The sequence below is a fragment of the Xyrauchen texanus genome, chromosome 24 (assembly GCF_025860055.1).
Source record: "Xyrauchen texanus isolate HMW12.3.18 chromosome 24, RBS_HiC_50CHRs, whole genome shotgun sequence".
Taxonomy (NCBI): Eukaryota; Metazoa; Chordata; class Actinopteri; order Cypriniformes; family Catostomidae; genus Xyrauchen; species Xyrauchen texanus.
The window spans coordinates 37,422,581-37,445,504 of record NC_068299.1 but is presented as its reverse complement, the minus strand read 5'-3'; the positions used below and the strand labels follow the sequence as shown (position 1 = coordinate 37,445,504).

The window sequence follows — 22,924 nt, the reverse complement described above, 5'->3', positions numbered from 1 at the left end:
AGCTTAACCTGTTTAAAAGCTCTCAGGGTTGGACCTTCATTGGTGACAGACATGACACACACACTTAATCATAATGAAATGTAAAATTTTACTTTAGCTGTAATTTACCATAATAGTCATACAATTTTTTTTTATCAGGGATGTGCACAGATATTTTGGGGGGGCAGAGGCTCAAGTGGAAAAAGGGGCACTTCTCATAATTATATATATATATATATATATATATATATATATATATATATATATATATATATATATATATATAAATAAATAAAAGTGAAATATATTAACACAACTCTGACTACCTAACCAATTTATTTGAATTCCCTCACACTCATGCAATTGTTTCATAAATGAATGCAAATGTGCGCATTTTAATTATTTAACGCCTACGTTTGCATATTAAGGTGGCGATTGTGATGACGTCATTAGACACACATCTTACTGTATTCACGTGTAGTCTCTCCATTAAGTACAGTACATTAGCCTCTATGGCTATGATATATTGCCTTAGCTAAACTTTAGCTAACTTATTACATTAGCTAGTAGCTCATTAGACATTCATGTTAGCAAGACACAAGTTATATTTACACTATATTTGTCTTGTGGCTAATTAGTTGTAAAGTCGAGGCGCTGGTAGCCTATTCTTTCGTTCATCACCACTCACCTACACACAAGCCAAGAAAAACACAACTGGGATAGGAGCTGGGAGGGGCTGCTACCTGCCTGTCTATCTGTGTGGCATTGGTGATGGTTGATTCCTCCGGAGGTCACATTTGTCAACCGCGCACGTCAGCGAGGCTGTCTCGTTTCAGAAAAGTGAGTAGGACACTCAGAATGCTTCAGAAAAGCGAGTAGGACACTCAGAATGCAGCCTTCGAATGTGACCTTCTTTCACAGGAATCCGGAGGATGCATGAGGTGTGTCCTTCGTTTGCACTCACAACCCACAATTCTTTGCTTCAACGGAAAAGTAAAACAATTATAAAAAACTAACGGCAATTTGCCCTTAAATACGATGTTCAAACGTAAGTAATGTTAATTCCCAAGTTGAAGTACCTCAGTAGACGGGTGTAGAGAATATAATATGTATAATATATTAATATATAATTAAAATAAGTATTAGACTAAAAGTACACCTGTAAAATCTATTTTCTTTTCTCTCTACATCATTATACTTCTCCTAAAATGCACCTCATACATTCGCTTCCAGAGGAACTTTGTTCCCTTCCCTTCTCTGAAGTGCTCGTGAGTGGTGTGCTGTCATAGCAACCATGTTACATTTTGTTCATTTCGTTCATCCTGCGAAGGCCAACTTGTTTAAAGGAGGATGGTATACTATACTCAGTATACTGCAGCCTTCAAAGGACGCGTCCTACCTAGCATGTAGTCTTTGAAATGAGACACAGCCTGTGTGTCTGATGAACTGATATGTGCTGCACTGCTGCGCGGATGGAGGGAGGGCATAGGAACTTGACAAAGTCTCATACCCCATCCTGATATTTAGATTTTTTTTCAATAAATATATTTGTTTGACAGGAAGCTGTGCGCAAACAGCAATATATATATATATATATATATATATATATATATATATATATATATATATATATATATACATTTCTTTAAAAAATAAAGCTTCCCAGAAAAAAGGGCACTTTCTCTTGAGGAAGAAAAACAGACGGTGCTCAAGCCCCCTTTGATGTGTATGTGTGCACGTGCCTGGTTTTTATTCATCCACATGCTCTGTTTGGGTCTGAAGGACATCGGTTATTTTAATGGCTTTATAATATACAAACTCAAGGGCAGATCGGCCATAGGGAGAACCGGGACCTTTCCTGGTGGGCCGCTTGTGAAACGGGGCCAAAAATGCAGCGATAAATTGAAACGGCCTCTGTGTTATGCCAAACGGCTGCGACCGGTTGAAGTTAATTGCTGTTAATGACTTTTCATAAACATTGGTTAAAATATACCATTAACCTATATTGCATGCTAAAATTGATTAAAAAAAATGTACACAAAGAAAGTGGGTACAAAGTGCTGCCTCATTTTGGGGGGGAGGGTGTAAATTATTTTAGTTTTTTCCTATGAAAGTTTTTTCAGTGTATTATAATAGGATCATTTATAATAGGTATTATTATTTACATGTACATCCTTTGGGTCTCTGGGACCCCCCACGCAAAGAAAGTTAATCAATCTCAACAGAAAATAAGAGTTCAATTGTGTGCTGTGAGCAGGATTGTTCTGTACAATCTCATTGATAGCTGTGTGTCTGTATTACAGTAATGTCTTGTATATTTTCAGATTAATTGTAGTAATGCATCTCAGGAAATTCCCTTAAAATAACAAAAATCTCATACAGGATCATTAGTAGCCTACAAAACATAAAAAAAATAAAGAAATTCACTCATATAAGCACGATTTAAAGTAATTTACCAACTTCATTCTAAATAGCTCATACTTTACAAAAGTTCATAAATCCCCACGCCATAGGCGTCCAAGTAATTCAACTTTGTATATCCCACAATGCAACAATTATGTTTGTTTTGTTGGAAATGTTGGAAAAATTTTACTTTTATTTTACAGTAAACTTGTGAATAAAGTATTTCATTGTAAATTCTATATTTCCTTAAAATCTTAGCAGCATATTACAGTGAGTTTTCAAATGGGTGGAACAGATACATTATGCAGGTGATCAATGAAATTTGGGGCTATACATATCTTTCTCGTTTTCAAATTTGAGCTAAATGCTTTCTAAATTCTAAAACACAAGGATATGAGTAGCAATACGTTGTTGTTGCTTTCTTTAGACATACAGTTTACAGAGACGTTGTTCATGTAAATGTGTTAATCTGATGGCAGTGAGAAGCACGTGTCCTGCACACATGGCTGTTGTTGATGCTGACTCAGCCTGAGGAAATTCATGATGGAGCAGAAAGTCTTGGGAACAAGTTTTGCAGTTCCACACCACTAATAAAAATGTGAAGTTATTTTTGTGGAGGTTACATATATGCAGTGCTGTGTAGATTACTTCTGAATTGTAATCCTGTACTTGTTTACATGCAAATTACATGTAAGCAGTAACATCACATCTTAGATTACATGGAGGTAATCTATTATGATTACTTCTGGATTACCTAACTCTTATTTATTTGATTTATTTTAAGTGCATAAAACAATAGCAGCATTATGGTTTAGTCAACAAGTGTGTGACTATTCGGGTCTGATATCGCTCTGGGCTTATACATTAGGGGTATTTTTTATTAGTTTTTGCCCAAATTCAAAAGGTGTTTCTAAACTGTAAGCATATTTAAGTCTATTTCAATTTCATTCAAAGTTTTATTAACTACTTTTTTTTTTTTTTTGGTGTGTAACTGGTAACTGGTCATAATTCCCACAAAATCCCAACTTTTTATACAATCTATACCACATTAATATGGTAGTTTCTGTGCATGTTTTGTTTTTCTGGTACGCTCATTACACTTCTATGGTGATCTTCACAGATGAATCAAAGGGCTCGTTAAAGCCTTCACACCATTGAAGTCCTGGAACTGCCCATTCAGAAGACGATTCATGTCCATCCTTTTTATCCACCCATATAGAAAGTCTGATTTCCTATTCCTGCACTTATAATTTCATGTGAATCAGATGTGAGTAGTTCATGGGGCACATTGGTGGGTGTGGTGTCTCTGTGAACATTCAAAAGAGTTAATGACAAAAGAAATCAGTAAAAAAATTCTGGAGACATCAACTAATTATAAACTGAATGTTCAAATGAGTCAGGAAACATTGTGCAGAGGGTGGAGGCAGCTTCGCCTGAACACTCCTTCGTTTGACCGGTTCTCACCTGGACATATGCCTGAAGATATGGGGCGTGTGACGCCCAACAAAAGCGGTTTTCACAAATTTCACTAGAGGCTTGGAAGATCTGTGTCAGCTTGTTTCAGCATGTTTTTGTGAGTGGTGGTTTTAAATACATTTTTGGAAAACAAGTGTTGCAGTGTCACATTAAATCAAGCCAATTGTTGCCACAGCTGTCAGTCTCTCAGGTTCATCAGGGAGGGATTATTAATAAAATCTAGAATAAACACTTGGGTGAATGAATTGTTGACTGACACCAAGGTCAGTTCTGTGTGATCTAACAAAGCACTTCTATAATGTCGACTAATATACTGTATGAATGTCTATACAATAGTTTAAGTTAAGTGTGATTTGAAGAAAGAAAAAAACATTCTAGTTACAAGTTATATTTTGGAGCAATTATATATATTGTTGTAAGAGTTCTTGTAATTACAGCTACTTAAATATTGTATTAAGTAGATATTGATAACAGTTGTGTCCCCTGTAACTTTAATGAAGAGCTCTTTACATCATCTGATCCAGACATCTGGCAGGGTTTTGCACTTTCTCTGTCGCATTTAACCTGCATTCAGTGAGAGTTGATATCTAGTTTATTCATACACAGGTGGATATACCTGACATGCATTACAAATGAAAACAAGATACAAGCAAAGTGTTATAGTATATAGGTTGACAAGAAATACTTTTAGGAGGCTGACATGTCCCTATCTAAAATAACTTTAACCAGTATACTGCATTTATTCCCTTTTTTATATTATGTACAGCCTTTATGACCTCATATTAATTAAGAGGTAATATGGAATATTTATACTTTTAAAATGCATTTGCCACATTGCAGGACAAAATATAGGCCTTTTTAATTTTAACACTTTGTTTGTATGTATTAACTAGATACACATTTATTTACTACACATAGATGGATATACCTTACAGTAACACACAACAACAATAAATTGAAATATAAATAAAAATCATATAAAATTAATATAATAATTAAAAAAAGTTTAAAATGATTTCATTATAATTGTATATATTACATATATTTTATAGTTAATGTTTATTTTATATATTAATACTTACTTTGTAACGTTTTCTTATAGCCTATGTAATTATAAGTTCTGTATTCACCTGTATAAATATGTAAATATAATAGTATATTTTCATATAAATGTAATCAAAAATATATAAATATAATATAAATATAAACGTATTACATTTAGAATGATATCGTGTGTGTGTGTGTGTGTGTGTGTGTGTGTGTGTGTGTGGTGGGTGAGGCTACAGTATATTTCATTTATATTATATGTATTTAATGCAAATTGTATTTTAATATATTAATACTTTGGTTGTAACGTTTTATTTATTTCACTAAGTTCTGTATTCACCTGTATAAATAAGTAAATCAATAATATAGTAATACAATATAAACATAAATGTTTCAATATAAAAATTCTATAAAAACGAAATGAAACCATTATTATTTTATATATTCAATATAGTTAACTTACGATCTGTATCCACCTTCATTAATACATCTATATAATAAATAATAAATATAAAAATATGGTAAAGTACAAATGTAAATATATTAATAAATAATAAAAAAATATATACATACATAATATACTTTTCTAGTATCACTCATTTAAATGGGATGCTTTTTAATATCTTGTATGTTATAATTTTTGTACCCTTCTGTCATTGCATTCATCGTTTTTATTGTTAATAAACAAACCACATCCATCCCCCGCACTTTTGAAAAGCTTGCTACGCCCCTGAATACACATACACATATACATATAGCCACCTGCACTAGTAATAAATAAATAAATAAAACCAGCAGACGGCGCTATAACTTCCACGTGACTACAAGCAGGTTCTCTGTGACGTTTCGCACAGGAACACAGGAGCTGTCAACTTCCGGTGACCATATTGCAGTGATACAGCGGGTTTTGTGTGTTCGATCAATCATGCTGTCTGCACAAACTTACGGTGAGAATGGAAAGATGAAAGAATATCACTACACGGGACCAATGGAGCATAAATTCTCTCCTTATGCCTTCAACGGAGGGTAAGAACAGTGTCTTCTGTTTACCTCATTTAGCCACCTGAGCTAGCGAACATGACACTTCAAATCATAACAGAAACTCAGTTATAAACTCTTTATAAAGTCTGTTTGGTAATGTGATTCGTGATTTTGCAAGCTTCAATAGCACTTGTCATTTCAAGTGTTAAATGGAGTCAGTGAAGTAAAATCACTACTATAAATACTGGTTGAGTTCATGTGAACTGTTTTACTTTCTCTATCATAATATTATTAAATGAGGAACAAAAAAGATTGCATTAATAACATTATTTTATGCCATCTCCACCTTAGTAAGATCAAGTTCAATTAATCTTATGAAAACTCTTCAGTTGAGCAATGAATGTTTTGTTCAATATGATCTTTTCAGGACTGTGCTGGCCGTGGCAGGTGAAGACTTTGCTATTGTGGCCTCAGACACACGTTTAAGTGAGGGATACAGCATCCACAGCCGTGATTCCCCAAAATGCTACAAACTGTGAGTGACTGTGTGGTAAACATGAAACATTTTGTGAGTCATTCAATGCATGTACAGACAATTCATACAGATGAGATGCAGTACATACTGAAAGCGGATTCTAATCTCTGTGGTTCATTCCCATTAAGGACAAACAATACTGTGCTTGGCTGCAGTGGTTTCCATGGTGACTGCTTGACACTAACCAAAATTATTGAGGCAAGACTGAAGGTGGGTTTGATAGTGGACTTGATATATGGCTTGACAAAGCCTTGTCTGAAAGTTTAAACTGGTTTTAAAAGTTTGAAGGTTATACAGACATTACATTACATTAAGGAAAAACAGCCTCCTAGCTACTACCTAGTTGGACAGACTGTCTCATAGTCACGTAGTCAGATAGACATTTTATATATATATATATATATATATATATATACACACACACACACACACACACACACACACACACACACACACTGGCGGCCAAAGGTTTGGTATAATGTACTGATGTTGCTCTTATGGAAAGTAATTTGTACTTTTATTCACTAAAGTGGCATTCAACTGATCAAAATGTATAGGACATTAATAACGTGAAAATGTACTATTACAATTTGAAGAAAAAAACTACTTAAACTACTAAAGAGTTCTCCTCAAAAAATCCACCACATGCAGCAATGGTAGCTTTGCAGATTCTTGGCATTCTAGCTGTTAGTTTGTCCAGATTCTCAGGTGACGTTTCACCACACACTTCCTGTAGCACTTGCCATAGATGTGACTGTCTTGTCGGGCACTTCTCACGCACCTTACAGTCTAGCTGATCCCACAAAAGCTCAATGGGGTTAAGATCCATAACTCTCTTTTCCAATTATCTGTTGTCCAATGTCTGTGTATCTTTGCCCACTCTAACCTTTTCTTTTCGTTTTTCTAGTTCAAAAGTGGCTTTTTCTTTGCAATTCTTCCCATAAGTCCTGCACCCCTGAGTCTTCTCTTTACTGTTGTACATGAAACTGGTGTTGAGCGGGTAGAATTCAATGAAGCTGTCAGCTGAGGACATGTGAGGCGTCTATTTCTCAAACTAGAGACTCTGATGTACTTATCCTCTTGTTTAGTTGTACATCTGGACTTCCACATCTCTTTCTGTCCTTGTAAGAGACAGTTGTCCTTTGTCTTTTAAGATTGTAGTGTACACCTTTGAATGAAATCTTAATTTTTTTTTGGTCAATTTCAAGTATTGTATAGCCTTCATTCCTCAAAACAATGATTGAATGAAGAGTTTCTAGAGAATTTTATTGTTGTTGCCATTTTTAGTGTTGTCACGGTACCAAAATTTTAGTAGTCGGTACCAATAGCAGTGAAATTTCACGGTACTTGATACCATTTTCGGTACCAAAACACAAAAACGGGTTACTAAACAATACTCTTTTAATAACAAAGTCTGCAAAACATTAGCAGCAGAACTAAGCACAAAAATATGCCATTGAGCTACACTTTAATTTAAATATATTATTTTTTAATTATAACAAAACTGAACAATGTATGATTTAAGTATTTTGAACACTCATATAAGATTTGCTTCAACTTTTAATTAAAATATTTACCAAGTACTAAAAAACAAAACCTAAATAAACAAAGCATAAAATAGAATGAATAAAAAACAATTTCCAAACTAATGTGCAAATTGCTCTCTTATTAATAAAGCTGCATATTGCCATTTTTCTTCATGATAAGAAATGCATATGGACATATTTATATAGATATTATGAATAAATAAGTTCTAATCTAGCTGCATTAAGCATGTGCGCTCAAGAGATGAGCGTCTCTGAGGCAGAGTCTCTCTCAGCCAGGTACAGTTTCAATCTCTCCCCCTTAGATTGGGACATTCGCGCAACTTATAGAAGAGGCACCGTCCACAGAGAGAAATGCCAGTTTCTGAGTTTATAATTATTAACATGAGCTGCTTCTGTATTATTTGTACTTAAATAAAGTGTGGCAGGGCGGAGGGCGGCGCCGAGTCGTGATACTACACACCTGGTCCCGTATTAGGCTAATTATGCCTCCGTGAGGTTTAAAGGCCCTCTGCAGTCAGCCTTTTAACCTCACGGAGGCATAATTAGCCTAATACGGGACCAGGTGTGTAGTATCACGACCCGGCCCCGCCCTCCGCCCTGCCACATAAAGCTATAACTCATTAAATATAACTGCATTTAAGATGTAACGCCGGAATGTTTCCTTTAAAGAGCTCAGCCTTCGATTATTCCACAACGGTACATGCTTCTGAATGTATTTTTTTTTTATCATTCCCTAATACTTTGGAATCTACATAAAATAAACTGAAAGTTTCGAGTGCATCTGGACTGATCTGTGTAATTCTTCCTCCATCAGGCGTGAACTGCTGCTCTCATGTGTCATAGTTACAGTTTATTGTGATTTCATGTTTCACGTGAAATGAGATCAAACGACAATTCAACAATTTTTTAATTGAAATTTTTGAAAATTTTGAATTTTCAACAATGTCGATAATGCATTAGGGCTGAAACTAAACATTTCAGCCCTAATGCAAATGATAATATGCTTTTAAACTCACCTGCTTTATTTGCTTGAATAAATCCAGGTGTCTGTCTTTCAGGTGCTTTATTAAGTTTGATGTGTTTCCTCCTTTCGTCATAAAATTGTAAAAGCAGCGTTTACAAATAGGTTTTTGCTGATCTATGATGTTTCCCTAACCTATGAATTTCCAAACCTGGCCTTTTCCACTTTTCTTTTCGACAAGATTCAGTTGAGACTCCGCAGCAGCTTTGCTTGTCGTCATCTTTTGCTTGTTGTGAGCATTCAAAACTTCCCGACTCTGCATGGGTACTATGTCCCCCGGTACCTCCAGAAATTCTGGTATCGTAAATAATTTTTTTGTTTGAGTACCGACTTGGTACCGGAGTACCGGTATTTTTGACAACACTAGCCTAATATTGACCTTAAGACATGCCAGTCTATTGCATACTGTGGCAAATAAAAAAGGAACACAAAGACAATGTTAAGCATAATTTAAGAAACCAAATAGCTTTCAACTGTGTTTGATATAATGGCAAGTGATTTTCTAGCACCAAATTAGCAATTTAGCATTATTACTGAAGAATAAGGTGTTGGAGTGATGCTGCTGTCTAGATTTGATGAAAAATATATTTTCAAATGGTGATGGTGCTGTTTTTTACATCAGTAATGTCCTGACTATACTTTGTGATCAGTTGAATGACACTTTGGTGAATTAAAGGACCAATTTCCTTCCGAAACAGCAAAACATTATTGTACATTATTCCAAACTTTTGGCCGCCTATATATATATATATATATATATATACACACACACATACACATACATACACTGTTGAAGTCAGAATTTTACATACACTTATGTTGAAGTCATTAACCCTCTGGGGTCTGAGGGTGTTTTGGGCCCTGGAGAAGTTTTGACATGCCTTGACATTTGTGCTTTTTTCAGTTGCTTTAAAACATGAATGGCTAAAGTCTGATAACACTGTATTCAGCACAAACTGGGCTACAATAATATGTGAGCAACATGTATGTACAGGTTTGTATTTTTGAGAAAATTACGTTTATGCATGGCTTTTGAAAAAACTAAATTTTTAAGTCATTGAAATAAGGCCATATAACACATACTAAACATTTGTCCACAAGCTTTTTGAGAACTGGATCTACTTTGCTACAAAATGATGTGAAAACCATCCTGAACACTCATTCATACAAAACAATATAGTAATCTAACTTTTGTAAGACACTTTTAGTGTTAGAAAGGTCATATGCGAGGAGGGGTGAACTATCATGAATATGGATTGTAATTCACACCTGAGGAGACAAAAGACCCCTCCCCAGGGCATATCAATGAGGAATGTGACAGACAGAGAATGAATGTGAGGAGACTTAATGATCAAAATTAAGTTTTAAGTTAAAAAAAGTAATCTGACTATTCATTTTCTTTATATAAAGACTTTACTTAATTTTAAACCTACACTACCGTTTAAAAGAAGTCTCTTCTGCTCACCAAAACTGCATTTATTTGATCCAAAATACAGCATAAACAGTGATATTTTGAACTATTTTTACAATTTAAAAGAATAGTTTTCTATTTGAATATATTGTAAAATGCAATTTGTGATCAAAGCTGAATTTTCAGCATCATTACTGCAGTCTTCAGTGTCACTAATATGATTTTCTAATATGGGCATATTTAAACTGCATTTTACTAATTTACACCTGAACACATATTTGCAAGCACAAGCTTTGTTGATGATAATGAGGCAGCATAAACACTAGATAAAATATAAGCTAAACATTCATATTATTATTTATATCATACAGCATACAATTTAAATGCCTGCTTTAGCCGAAACAGCATTTAAATGTAACTAAAACTTGCTTATTAGGAGTCATATTTCAAATGTCAATACTCTGAATCCTGGCTGGCAAGTCTGGAAACAGTCCCACTAGTAACATTTGTACATGTTTATATAAAATAGCATGTCAACTAATGAAAACTAAATGACTAACTCATCCGAAATTGTATCCTCGGCTGGATCAAGTCTCTCTTCAAAATACAAACGTTCATTGGAGTCCCGCTCTTCTTCTGAGGAAAATGTTAACTCTTCATCACTATCCAGGAGTTTTCTCACTTGTGTATCGTGCTGTCTTTCAAACGTGCAGAAAAATGAACGGACATGTTGTTTTTAAGGCACAGTCGGGGCGTTTACCATTTGCATTGATCGCCTCAGCACAATACCGTATGAATGGCGTGCTCTGCTAGTGGGTGTGATCACATTAGAGATAATTAGATGAACCAGTAAAAACTGTACATCGCTTTGTTTCAAACAGATTGCATTGCAGGAGAATGTTTGTTTTAAATTTGAATTGTTTTATTTAAAAGTAGACATTTTAAGCTTTCTTTAGACATATGTTTGTGTGATAAGTATTTGCGGAGTTTCAGTTAATTTCTTTGATGTGTTTCAGATATATGCTCGTAAACCCAGAGACTGCTTGCAGCTCACCCTTTTTATTTTCTTTATTTTACAAAAGCACAAGGTTTTGTTGTTCTTGTGAGTGTACACAAATAAAAGTAGACACTTTATAGTTTCTATACACTTATCTGTATGCCCAAAAATGACAGAGAATTGTATGTTGTTTCCGCTGCAATGACAAAAAAATCCAGCAGGATGCGTCCGTCGACCCCAGAGGGTTAAAACAAATTTTTTATCCATTCCACAGATTTCATATTAGCAAACTATAGTTTTGACAAATCTTTGTGCATGATATGAACATTTTTTCCAACAATTGTTTACAGACAGATTGTTTCACTTTTAATTGACTATCACAATTCCAGTGGGTCAGAAGTTTACATTCACTAAGTTAAATGCCATTAAGCAGCTTGGAATATTCCAAAATTCAAGCCTTTAGACAATTAGCTTCTGATAGGAGGTGTACCTTAAGGCCTATCTTCAAACTCAGTGCCTCTTTGCTTGACATTATGGGAAAATCAAAAGAAATCAACCAAGACCTCAGAAAAAATATGGACCTCTATAAGTCTGGTTCATCCTTGGGAGCAATTTCCAAATGCTTGAAGGTACCAGGTTCATCAGTACAAACAATAGTACATAAGTATAAACAACCATCATACTTCTCAGGAAGGTGACGCATTCTGTCTCCTAGAGATTAACATAGTTAAAAAAAAGTGCAAATCAATCCCAGAACAACAGCAAACCTTGTGAAGATGCTTGAGGAAACGGGTAGACAAGTATCTATATCCACAGTAAAACAAGTTCTATATCACCATAACCTGAAAGGCTGCTCAGCAAGGAAGAAGCCACTGCTCCAAAACCCACCATTAAAAAGCCAGACTACAGTTTGCAAGTGCACATGGGGACAAGGATCTTACTTTCTGGAGAAATGTGCTCTGGTCTAATGAAACAAAAATTTAACCATTTTGCCATAATGACAATCGTTATGTTTGAAGGAAAAAGGGTGCAGCACCTGAGGCAAGACGAAGAACACCATCAAAACCGTGAAGCATGGGGGTGGCAGCATCATGTTGTGGGGGTGCTTTGCTGCAGCAGGGACTGGTGCACTTCAAAAAATAGATGGCAGTATGACAAAGGAAAATTATGTGGATATACTGAAGCAACATCTCAAGACATCAGCCAAGAAGTTAAAGCTTGGTCACAAATGTGTCTTCCAAATAGACAATGACCACAAGCATACCTCAAGTTGTGGCAAAATGGCTTAAGGACAACGAAGTCAAGGTATTGGAGTCGCCATCACAAAGCCCTGACCTCAATCTAGGGCTGGGTATCGAGTTCAATAAATTTTAGGCACAGATCGAAATGCCTCTCTAAACAATCGTGTATCGAAAAATGTCTTGTCGTTCGGTACCAAATTTCAATACCTAAGGGGTTAATCTCGTCAACGTCAGTGATCAGTATGTAGCATGCTAGATATGTCCAAATCTAAAAGTGCTGGTGATTGGCTGTGTATGTGACTTCAAGGAAAAACACTAATGTCAGAAATTGGTTTGAGTTCCAGGGCTGAGAAAGAATGTTAGCAGTAATATTGCTAACACAGTTCTACATTACAGAGAAATACTAAACCGTAGTAATGAGCCTTTAAAATATAATTTTTACAAGCACATGCATGAAGCGGGCCGCAGTGACACCGGGAAAAGCGGTGTCAAAAGATCTTGGGATCAATGATGGTCAGAGTGATCACCAATAGCTGATGCCTTTGACCATGTCATGACGATATTTGGCTAATTTTTCCATTAATCTATTAAATTTATTATTATTATTATCAAATTAATATTACAAATAATTTGCCGTAGACACAAAGACAAGTGTTTGAAGAAACACTCTTTATTATATTATTAAGAACAGATGACAGAAAACTGATTTTTGTATATGGGCATATATGATGCGCCCATACAGAGGCGTGCAGTCTTGTGAAACATGTGCATCTAAAATCACACACTTTGTTTCTGCCTTCCGATTTTTATTTTGTATTTTTTTAAGAGTGTTGCAAATGACCTCAGACGTCTCAGTTCAGGAGGTGCTTTGAGTTCACTTTATTTCCACAGAGCAGTTTATTTTGAACGTGACTCGGCAGCCTGTAAAATAATACAAACTATATAAAATAATACAAAACCACGTTCACCTCGAACCATGATATATTTTTCAGTGATTATTATCATCATTATAATTATTATTTTAACATTTTATTGTTTTTATGTCTTCATTTGTGTTAGTAATTTTCCACCTGCATGTCTAGACGGATTCTTGCTGACGGTAAATGGTTAGGTGGTTACGTATATATATATATATATATATATATATCAGTATCTCACAAAAGTGAGTACACCCCTAACATTTTTGTCAATGTAAAGTATTGAGTGTACAGCTTGTATAACAGTGTAAATTTGCTGTCCCCTCAAAATAACTCAACACAGCCATTAATGTCTAAACCGCTGGCAACAAAATTGAGTACACCCCTCAGTGAAAAAAGCAAAAGAAACAGATCTAAACCAAAACTAACCAAGCTACTGTACAGCGTTCCTCCTCACTTGCGTTGCTCTTCCGGCTGTGACACACGTGCGTCAGTTCTCATGTGTTTCAAATGCCAATGCGATTGTCACACACATGTACTGCTGCTCATTGGGAGCATGATTTAAAGTTAATACAATACTTAAGCAAGGCCCTTGACCCTATCTGCTCCAGGGGCGCATTTCATGGCTGACCCTGCGCTCTGACCCCAGCTTAGTTGGGATATGCGAAAACAGCTCTGTACCTGTACTCTGCACAATGACAATAAAGTTGTCAGTTGACAGTAAAGAATCTTAATCTTAACTATCCCTTTAAGAGTTAGCACATCAGTCTTTTCATGTCATCCAGGATGTTAAATTAGAGAAACCATGAAAGGGTCCAGGATGTTTCCTCATGAGTGATACTCCCTCTCTTCTAGATGTACAAGCATTCAAATAATAAGACCATGACCAGTGGAGCCATCGCAGCCATGCTGTCAACAATCCTGTATGGAAGGCGTTTCTTCCCTTACTATGTGTACAACATCATCGGTGGTCTCGATGAGGAGGGTGAGTTTGTGAAGCTCAGACGAGCAGGATTTGTATAGATAGACTGACCATTTTGGATTGGAATACAATGCTTGTAAAAATGATAAAGAATGATCTTTTAATATCTAATTCACTTTTTTTTTTCCTATTCAAGGTCGAGGTGCTGTTTACAGTTTTGATCCAGTCGGATCGTACCAGAGAGACACTTACAAAGCAGGTGGCTCAGCGAGTGCAATGCTGCAGCCTCTTCTGGACAACCAGGTAAGAAAATCCATCTTAATGTAATTAAAAAAGATAATTAATTAATAGAGATAATACATTAATTAACATAGAATAATCACATGAATATAGATAATTTATTTTTTCAGACCATTGATGGTTTTTGCATTACTTTTGTCATCAATAAATGTATCCTCCTAAATTACCAGTACTGTAATGCAAAAATAAATAAACAGATAAATAATTTGCCAAAGTATTTGTTGTACTGCAGTCATCACAAATGACTGAAAAGATCATAGAAATGTCATAGAAATGTAATCCTGTAACCACATGCAGAGAAAGATTTAATGCAGTTTGTCAAACCCTGAAAGCTTAAATGAATTTCTTGTGCTCAGATTGGATTTAAGAACATGGAGAACGTGGAGCAGCTGCCCTTGACTCTGGAGAAGGCTGTGCAGCTGGTGAAGGATGTGTTCATCTCCGCTGCAGAGAGAGATGTCTATACAGGAGATGCCCTCAAGATCTGCATCGTCACCAAGGAAGGCATTCGAGAAGAGATCGTGCCACTGAGGAAAGACTGAGACGTCTTTGCCAAAATTAGCCTGTTTTTGTTTTTCTCCAGTTGCATCCAATATTCTGCTGTTCTTTTTATATTCTTTCTCAAGAATAAATGCGTATGTTACCAACATCAGTATCAGTACTCCATTTATTATGCCTTTAAAAGAATATTCCTTGTTCAATACAGCAATCGGACAGCATTTGTTTTGTTGATTAATTTTGACTTGTCCTTCCTTTTCTTTAAAGGGGTCCTGACATGAGGAATACAATTGTAATTAAATTTAAGAGGTCATTGTACTATAAAAACATACTGTAAGTTTCAGAACTCAAAACTTGCTCCTCACTGCAAAAAGTGCATTTGTGGAAACCAAGTTGCCTAAACGACTTATCTATTTCCTCCATATTGTAATGTCACACTTTGGTAGATTTTGCATCTGACCACAATGACACATCAAAGCCTACTTTACCTTACCATTCCATAGCGTGTCCAGTAGCGTTGAGCAGTGAGATGGCAATGAGAGAGAGCAGGTTATGGGGCTTTTCCACTGCACTGTACAACTCTGCTCGCTTTTTGGGGGTTTTCCACTGTGGATACTACCTGATACTTTTTTTTAGTACCACCTCGGTTGAGTTTCCAAGCAAGCCGAGCCGATACAAAATGTGACGTCAAAATCCAGCAGATCACTGATTGGTCAGAGAGAATGGTCACTACTAGCGTCACTGGATTTCCAATACCACCCGCTAGTTTTAAAGTAGCAACAGCGATAGCAGTATCATTTGTTCACACGACTTTCAAATTGTGAAAAAAGAAATGGCTATGCACAAAACCACGGCGTGGTCAATAAACGAGGTGCAGACGGTCCACTCGTTAGTGACGAGCGAAACGGAAAAGCCTTTCAGGAAGGGTCTCAGCTGTTGGCCGCAGCTAACACACCGGACCTACCTACAGAGAAAAAAAAGTAACTTCAGAACCATCAAGGAAAAGTGGAAGTGGGTTCAACCAAATGGACGCTAACTAAACCGGCGAGCAATGGGATGGAGAGTGCCCTGGACTCGCTACTCTGCTTGAAAGCTTCACTTTATTTAGTTGACCAGCTACTGGAAAGCTTTCTTCTAAAACAACCAGGCCAATTTAACTGTTAAACGTGTGTAAAATCACCATGCAATGAGCACAATGAACGAACAGCTAGCGGTCTTGTTATTGTTTATGGTCAGTAATATTTGTGTTGTGTTTAAGATGATGTCAGGACAGTAGAGGCGGTGCAACTATGACGATCAGCCTATAATCCCACCCATGTTTTGGCGGCACTAATCTGCAATGGAAAAGCAAGCTTCTTAAAGTGAGTTGAGTCGAAATGTAACGTGCAGTGGAAATGTGCCATTTGTCAAGACTCAATCACGACAGTGGCTGTTTACGGTCAAGAGCAGAGAGCCAATCACGACAGTGGGCATTTACTGTCAAGAGTAGAGTGCCAATCACAACAGTGGGCATTTACTGTCAAGAGCAGAGAGCCAATCACAACAGTGGGCATTTACGGTCAAGAGCAGAGAGCCAAAAACAACAGTGGGCATTTACTGTCAAGAGTAGAGTGCCAATCACAACAGTGGGCATTTACTGTCAAGAGCAGAGAGCCAATCACAACAGTGGGCATTTACGGTCAAGAGCAGAGAGCCAAAAACAACAGTGGGCATTTACTGTCAAGAGCAGAGAGCCAATCACAACAGTGGGCATTTACTGTCAAGAGCAGAGAGCCAATCACAACAGTGGGCATTTACGGTCAAGAGCAGAGAGTCAATCACAACAGTGGGCATTTACTGTCAAGAGCCAATCACAACAGTGGGCATTTACTGTCAAGAGCAGATAGCCAATCACGACAGTGGCTGTTTACTGTCAAGAGCAGAGAGCCAATCATGACAGTGGCTGTTTACTGGCAAGAGCAGAGAGCCAATCACGACAGTGGCTGTTTACTGTCAAGATCAGAGAGCCAATCACGACAGTGGCTGTTTACTGTCAAGATCAGAGAGCCAATCACGACAGTGGCTGTTTACTGTCAAGAGCAGAGAGCCAATCACGACAGTGGCTGTTTACTGTCAAGATCAGAGAGCCAATCACGACAGTGGCTGTTTACTGTCAAGAGCAGAGAGCCAATCACGACAGTGGCTGTTTACTGTTAAGATCAGAGAGCCAATCACGACAGTGGCTGTTTACTGTCAAGAGCAGAGAGCCAATCACAAAGGTGGGCATTTACTGTCAAGAGCAGAGTGCCAATCACAACAGTGGGCATTTACTGTCAAGAGCAGAGAGCCAATCACGACAGTGGGCATTTACTGTCAAGAGCCAATCACAACAGTGGGCATTTACTGTCAAGAGCAGAGTGCCAATCACAACAGTGGGCATTTACTGTCAAGAGCAGAGAGCCAATCACGACAGTGGGCATTTACTGTCAAGAGCAGAGAGCCAATCATGACAGTGGGCATTTACTGTCAAAAGCCAATCACAACAGTGGGCATTTACTGTCAAGAGCAGAGTGCCAATCACAACAGTGGGCATTTACTGTCAAGAGCAGAGAGCCAATCACGACAGTGGGCGTTTACTGTCAAGAGCAGAGAGCCAATCACAACAGTGGGCATTTACTGTCAAGAGCAGAGTGCCAATCACAACAGTGGGCATTTACTGTCAAGAGCAGAGAGCCAATCACAACAGTGGGCATTTACTGTCAAGAGCAGAGAGCCAATCACAACAGTGGGCATTTACGGTCAAGAGCAGAGAGCCAAAAACAACAGTGGGCATTTACTGTCAAGAGTAGAGTGCCAATCACAACAGTGGGCATTTACTGTCAAGAGCAGAGAGCCAATCACAACAGTGGGCATTTACGGTCAAGAGCAGAGAGCCAAAAACAACAGTGGGCATTTACTGTCAAGAGCAGAGAGCCAATCACAACAGTGGGCATTTACTGTCAAGAGCAGAGAGCCAATCACAACAGTGGGCATTTACGGTCAAGAGCAGAGAGTCAATCACAACAGTGGGCATTTACTGTCAAGAGCCAATCACAACAGTGGGCATTTACTGTCAAGAGCAGATAGCCAATCACGACAGTGGCTGTTTACTGTCAAGAGCAGAGAGCCAATCATGACAGTGGCTGTTTACTGGCAAGAGCAGAGAGCCAATCACGACAGTGGCTGTTTACTGTCAAGATCAGAGAGCCAATCACGACAGTGGCTGTTTACTGTCAAGATCAGAGAGCCAATCACGACAGTGGCTGTTTACTGTCAAGAGCAGAGAGCCAATCACGACAGTGGCTGTTTACTGTCAAGATCAGAGAGCCAATCACGACAGTGGCTGTTTACTGTCAAGAGCAGAGAGCCAATCACGACAGTGGCTGTTTACTGTTAAGATCAGAGAGCCAATCACGACAGTGGCTGTTTACTGTCAAGAGCAGAGAGCCAATCACAAAGGTGGGCATTTACTGTCAAGAGCAGAGTGCCAATCACAACAGTGGGCATTTACTGTCAAGAGCAGAGAGCCAATCACGACAGTGGGCATTTACTGTCAAGAGCCAATCACAACAGTGGGCATTTACTGTCAAGAGCAGAGTGCCAATCACAACAGTGGGCATTTACTGTCAAGAGCAGAGAGCCAATCACGACAGTGGGCATTTACTGTCAAGAGCAGAGAGCCAATCATGACAGTGGGCATTTACTGTCAAAAGCCAATCACAACAGTGGGCATTTACTGTCAAGAGCAGAGTGCCAATCACAACAGTGGGCATTTACTGTCAAGAGCAGAGAGCCAATCACGACAGTGGGCGTTTACTGTCAAGAGCAGAGAGCCAATCACAACAGTGGGCATTTACTGTCAAGAGCAGAGTGCCAATCACAACAGTGGGCATTTACTGTCAAGAGCAGAGAGCCAATCACAACAGTGGGCATTTACTGTCAAGAGCAGAGTGCCAATCACAACAGTGGGCATTTACTGTCAAGAGCAGAGAGCCAATCACGACAGTGGGCATTTACTGTCAAGAGCAGAGTACCAATCACAACAGTGGGCATTTACGGTCAAGAGCAGAGAGCCAATCACAACAGTGGGCATTTACTGTCAAGAGCCAATCACAACAGTGGGCATTTACTGTCAAGAGCAGATAGCCAATCACGACAGTGGCTGTTTACTGTCAAGAGCAGAGAGCCAATCACGACAGTGGCTGTTTACTGTCAAGAGCAGAGAGCCAATCACGACAGTGGGCATTTACTGTCAAGAGCCAATCACAACAGTGGCTGTTTACTGTCAAGAGCAGAGAGCCAATCACGACAGTGGGCATTTATTGTCAAAAGCCAATCACAACAGTGGGCATTTACTGTCAAGAGCAGAGTGCCAATCACAACAGTGGGCATTTACTGTCAAGAGCAGAGAGCCAATCACGACAGTGGGCATTTACTGTCAAGAGCAGAGTACCAATCACAACAGTGGGCATTTACTGTCAAGAGCAGAGTACCAATCACAACAGTGGGCATTTACGGTCAAGAGCAGAGAGCCAATCACAACAGTGGGCATTTACTGTCAAGAGCCAATCACAACAGTGGGCATTTACTGTCAAGAGCAGAGAGCCAATCACGACAGTGGCTGTTTACTGTCAAGAGCAGAGAGCCAATCACAACAGTGGGCATTTACTGTCAAGAGCAGATAGCCAATCACGACAGTGGGCATTTACTGTCAAGAGCAGTGAGCCAATCACAACAGTGGGCATTTACTGTCAAGAGCAGAGAGCCAATCACGACAGTGGCTGTTTACTGTCAAGAGCCAATCACAACAGTGGGCATTTACTGTCAAGAGCAGAGTACCAATCACAACAGTGGGCATTTACGGTCAAGAGCAGAGAGCCAATCACAACAGTGGGCATTTACTGTCAAGAGCCAATCACAACAGTGGGCATTTACTGTCAAGAGCAGATAGCCAATCACGACAGTGGGCATTTACTGTCAAGAGCAGATAGCCAATCACGACAGTGGGCATTTACTGTCAAGAGCAAATAGCCAATCACGACAGTGGGCATTTACTGTCAAGAGCAGAGAGCCAATCACAACAGTGGGCATTTACTGTCAAGAGCAAATAGCCAATCACGACAGTGGGCATTTACTGTCAAGAGCAGATAGCCAATCACAACAGTGGGCATTTACTGTCAAGAGCAGATAGCCAATCACAACAGTGGGCATTTACTGTCAAGAGCAAATAGCCAATCACGACAGTGGGCATTTACTGTCAAGAGCAGAGAGCCAATCACAACAGTGGGAATTTACTGTCAAGAGCAAATAGCCAATCACGACAGTGGGCATTTACTGTCAAGAGCAGAGAGCCAATCACAACAGTGGGCATTTACTGTCAAGAGCAAATAGCCAATCACGACAGTGGGCATTTACTGTCAAGAGCCAATCACAACAGTGGGCATTTACTGTCAAGAGCAGATAGCCAATCACGACAGTGGCTGTTTACTGTCAAGAACAGAGAGCCAATCACGACAGTGGCTGTTTACTGTCAAGAGCAGAGAGCCAATCACAACAGTGGGCATTTACTGTCAAGAGCAGAGAGCCAATCACAACAGTGGGCATTTACTGTCAAGAGCAGAGAGCCAATCACAACAGTGGGCATTTACTGTCAAGAGCAGTGAGCCAATCACAACAGTGGGCATTTACTGTCAAGAGCAGTGAGCCAATCACAACAGTGGGCATTTACTGTCAAGAGCGGAGAGCCAGTCAGAACAGTGGGCATTTACTGTCAAGAGCAGTGAGCCAATCACAACAGTGGGCATTTACTGTCAAGAGCAGTGAGCCAATCACAACAGTGGGCATTTACTGTCAAGAGCAGATAGCCAATCACAACAGTGGGCATTTACTGTCAAGAGCAAATAGCCAATCACGACAGTGGGCATTTACTGTCAAGAGCGGAGAGCCAGTCAGAACAGTGGGCATTTACTGTCAAGAGCAGTGAGCCAATCACAACAGTGGGAATTTACTGTCAAGAGCAGTGAGCCAATCACAACAGTGGCTGTTTACTGTCAAGAGTGGAGAGCCAGTCAGAACAGTGGGCATTTACTGTCAAGAGCAGTGAGCCAATCACAACAGTGGGCATTTACTGTCAAGAGCAGAGAGCCAATCACAACAGTGGGCATTTACTGTCAAGAGCAGATAGCCAATCACGACAGTGGCTGTTTACTGTTAAGAGCAGAGAGCCAATCACGACAGTGGGTGTTTGCTGTCAAGCGCAGAGAGCCAATCACAACAGTGGGCATTTACTGTCAAGAGCAGATAGCCAATCACGACAGTGGCTGTTTACTGTCAAGAGCAGAGAGCCAATCACAACAGTGGGCATTTACTGTCAAGAGCAGATAGCCAATCACGACAGTGGCTGTTTACTGTCAAGAGCAGAGAGCCAATCACAACAGTGGGCATTTACTGTCAAGAGCAGTGAGCCAATCACAACAGTGGGCATTTACTGTCAAGCGCAGAGAGCCAATCACAACAGTGGGCATTTACTGTCAAGAGCAGAGTGCCAATCACAACAGTGGGCATTTACTGTCAAGAGCAGAGAGCCAATCACGACAGTGGGCATTTACTGTCAAGAGCAGATAGCCAATCACGACAGTGGGCATTTACTGTCAAGAGCAGATAGCCAATCACAACAGTGGCTGTTTACTGTCAAGAGCAGAGAGCCAATCACAACAGTGGGCATTTACTGTCAAGAGCAGAGAGCCAATCACAACAGTGGGCATTTACTGTCAAGAGCAGAGAGCCAATCACAACAGTGGGCATTTACTGTCAAGGGCAGAGAGCCAATCACAACAGTGGGCATTTACTGTCAAGAGCAGGGAGCCAATCATAAAAGTGGGCATTTACGGTCAAGTCTTAAAGGAGAGGCAGCACCAAAACTGAGCATTTCTGACAGAGAATGAGGGCAGAAAATATATATATATATATATTTTTTTACAAATATTTGATAGTTTTAGTGAAAACTTTACTAATATCATAAGTGAACCTCAAAGAACATAAAAATAGTAAAAAAGGCATGTCATGGCCAAAAATCTGGGTTACAGTGAGGCACATACAGTGGAAGTGAATGGAGCCAATATGTAAAAATTTAAATACACAATGTTTTAAGTGTATTCACAAGACAAACATTATGTGTGCATGATTGTAGTGTGATAAAATCACTTACTAACCTTTTTTGTGTAGTTATTTAAAATTTTACAAATTTGTTGCCATGACAACGTAACACTGTAAACCTTAAAACAATGATTTAAACAAGTTTAGAGCCCAAATATTATGTAAGATTTAACAGAAGAATTATAAAATGTAAGCTTAATATTTCTGCCTTGAGTCCCTTAAAAAATTGGCCCCATTTACTAGTGTTTCACTGTATCCTCAGTTTTTTTAATCAATGTTATGGAGATGGATATAGCTGCAGGCTTTGCTCCAAAAGGGGCGGAAGCTCCAAACCGCCATTAAAGATATAGGGAGCCCCTTACCTAAACCTTTCCCTAACTGTGGAGTGGAAGTGACGCCCCCTTTTGGAGTTGGTGCAACCCCCTTTTGGTGTAACCACGGCACTTCTGGAGTAACCCCATCCTCTTTTTTTCAGA

The 22,924-nt window shown here is 38.7% G+C and overlaps 1 protein-coding gene across 1 annotated transcript; it reads left to right on the top strand.

The window, feature by feature from the left end:
* The first annotated feature begins 5,763 nt into the window (after window positions 1–5,763).
* Window positions 5,764–15,424, top strand: LOC127617457 (proteasome subunit beta type-1-B-like). Its single transcript, XM_052089428.1, has 6 exons — window positions 5,764–5,931; window positions 6,314–6,421; window positions 6,550–6,631; window positions 14,411–14,540; window positions 14,674–14,780; window positions 15,134–15,424. The coding sequence occupies exons 1-6, from the start codon at window positions 5,831–5,833 to the stop codon at window positions 15,317–15,319; spliced, it is 714 nt and encodes a 237-aa protein (XP_051945388.1). The 5' UTR covers window positions 5,764–5,830; the 3' UTR covers window positions 15,320–15,424.
* Window positions 15,425–22,924: the final 7,500 nt, after the last annotated feature.

What these genes read in the sequence shown, in the direction of transcription:
- LOC127617457 (XM_052089428.1), top strand. Translation starts at nt 5,831, where the DNA reads ATGCTGTCTGCACAAACTTACGGTGAGAATGGAAAGATGAAAGAATAT. An exon ending in TTATTGAGGCAAGACTGAAG is followed by an intron (nt 6,632 to 14,410) that starts GTGGGTTTGATA and finishes CCTCTCTTCTAG; the next exon opens with ATGTACAAGCATTCAAATAA. An exon ending in AGCCTCTTCTGGACAACCAG is followed by an intron (nt 14,781 to 15,133) that starts GTAAGAAAATCC and finishes TCTTGTGCTCAG; the next exon opens with ATTGGATTTAAGAACATGGA.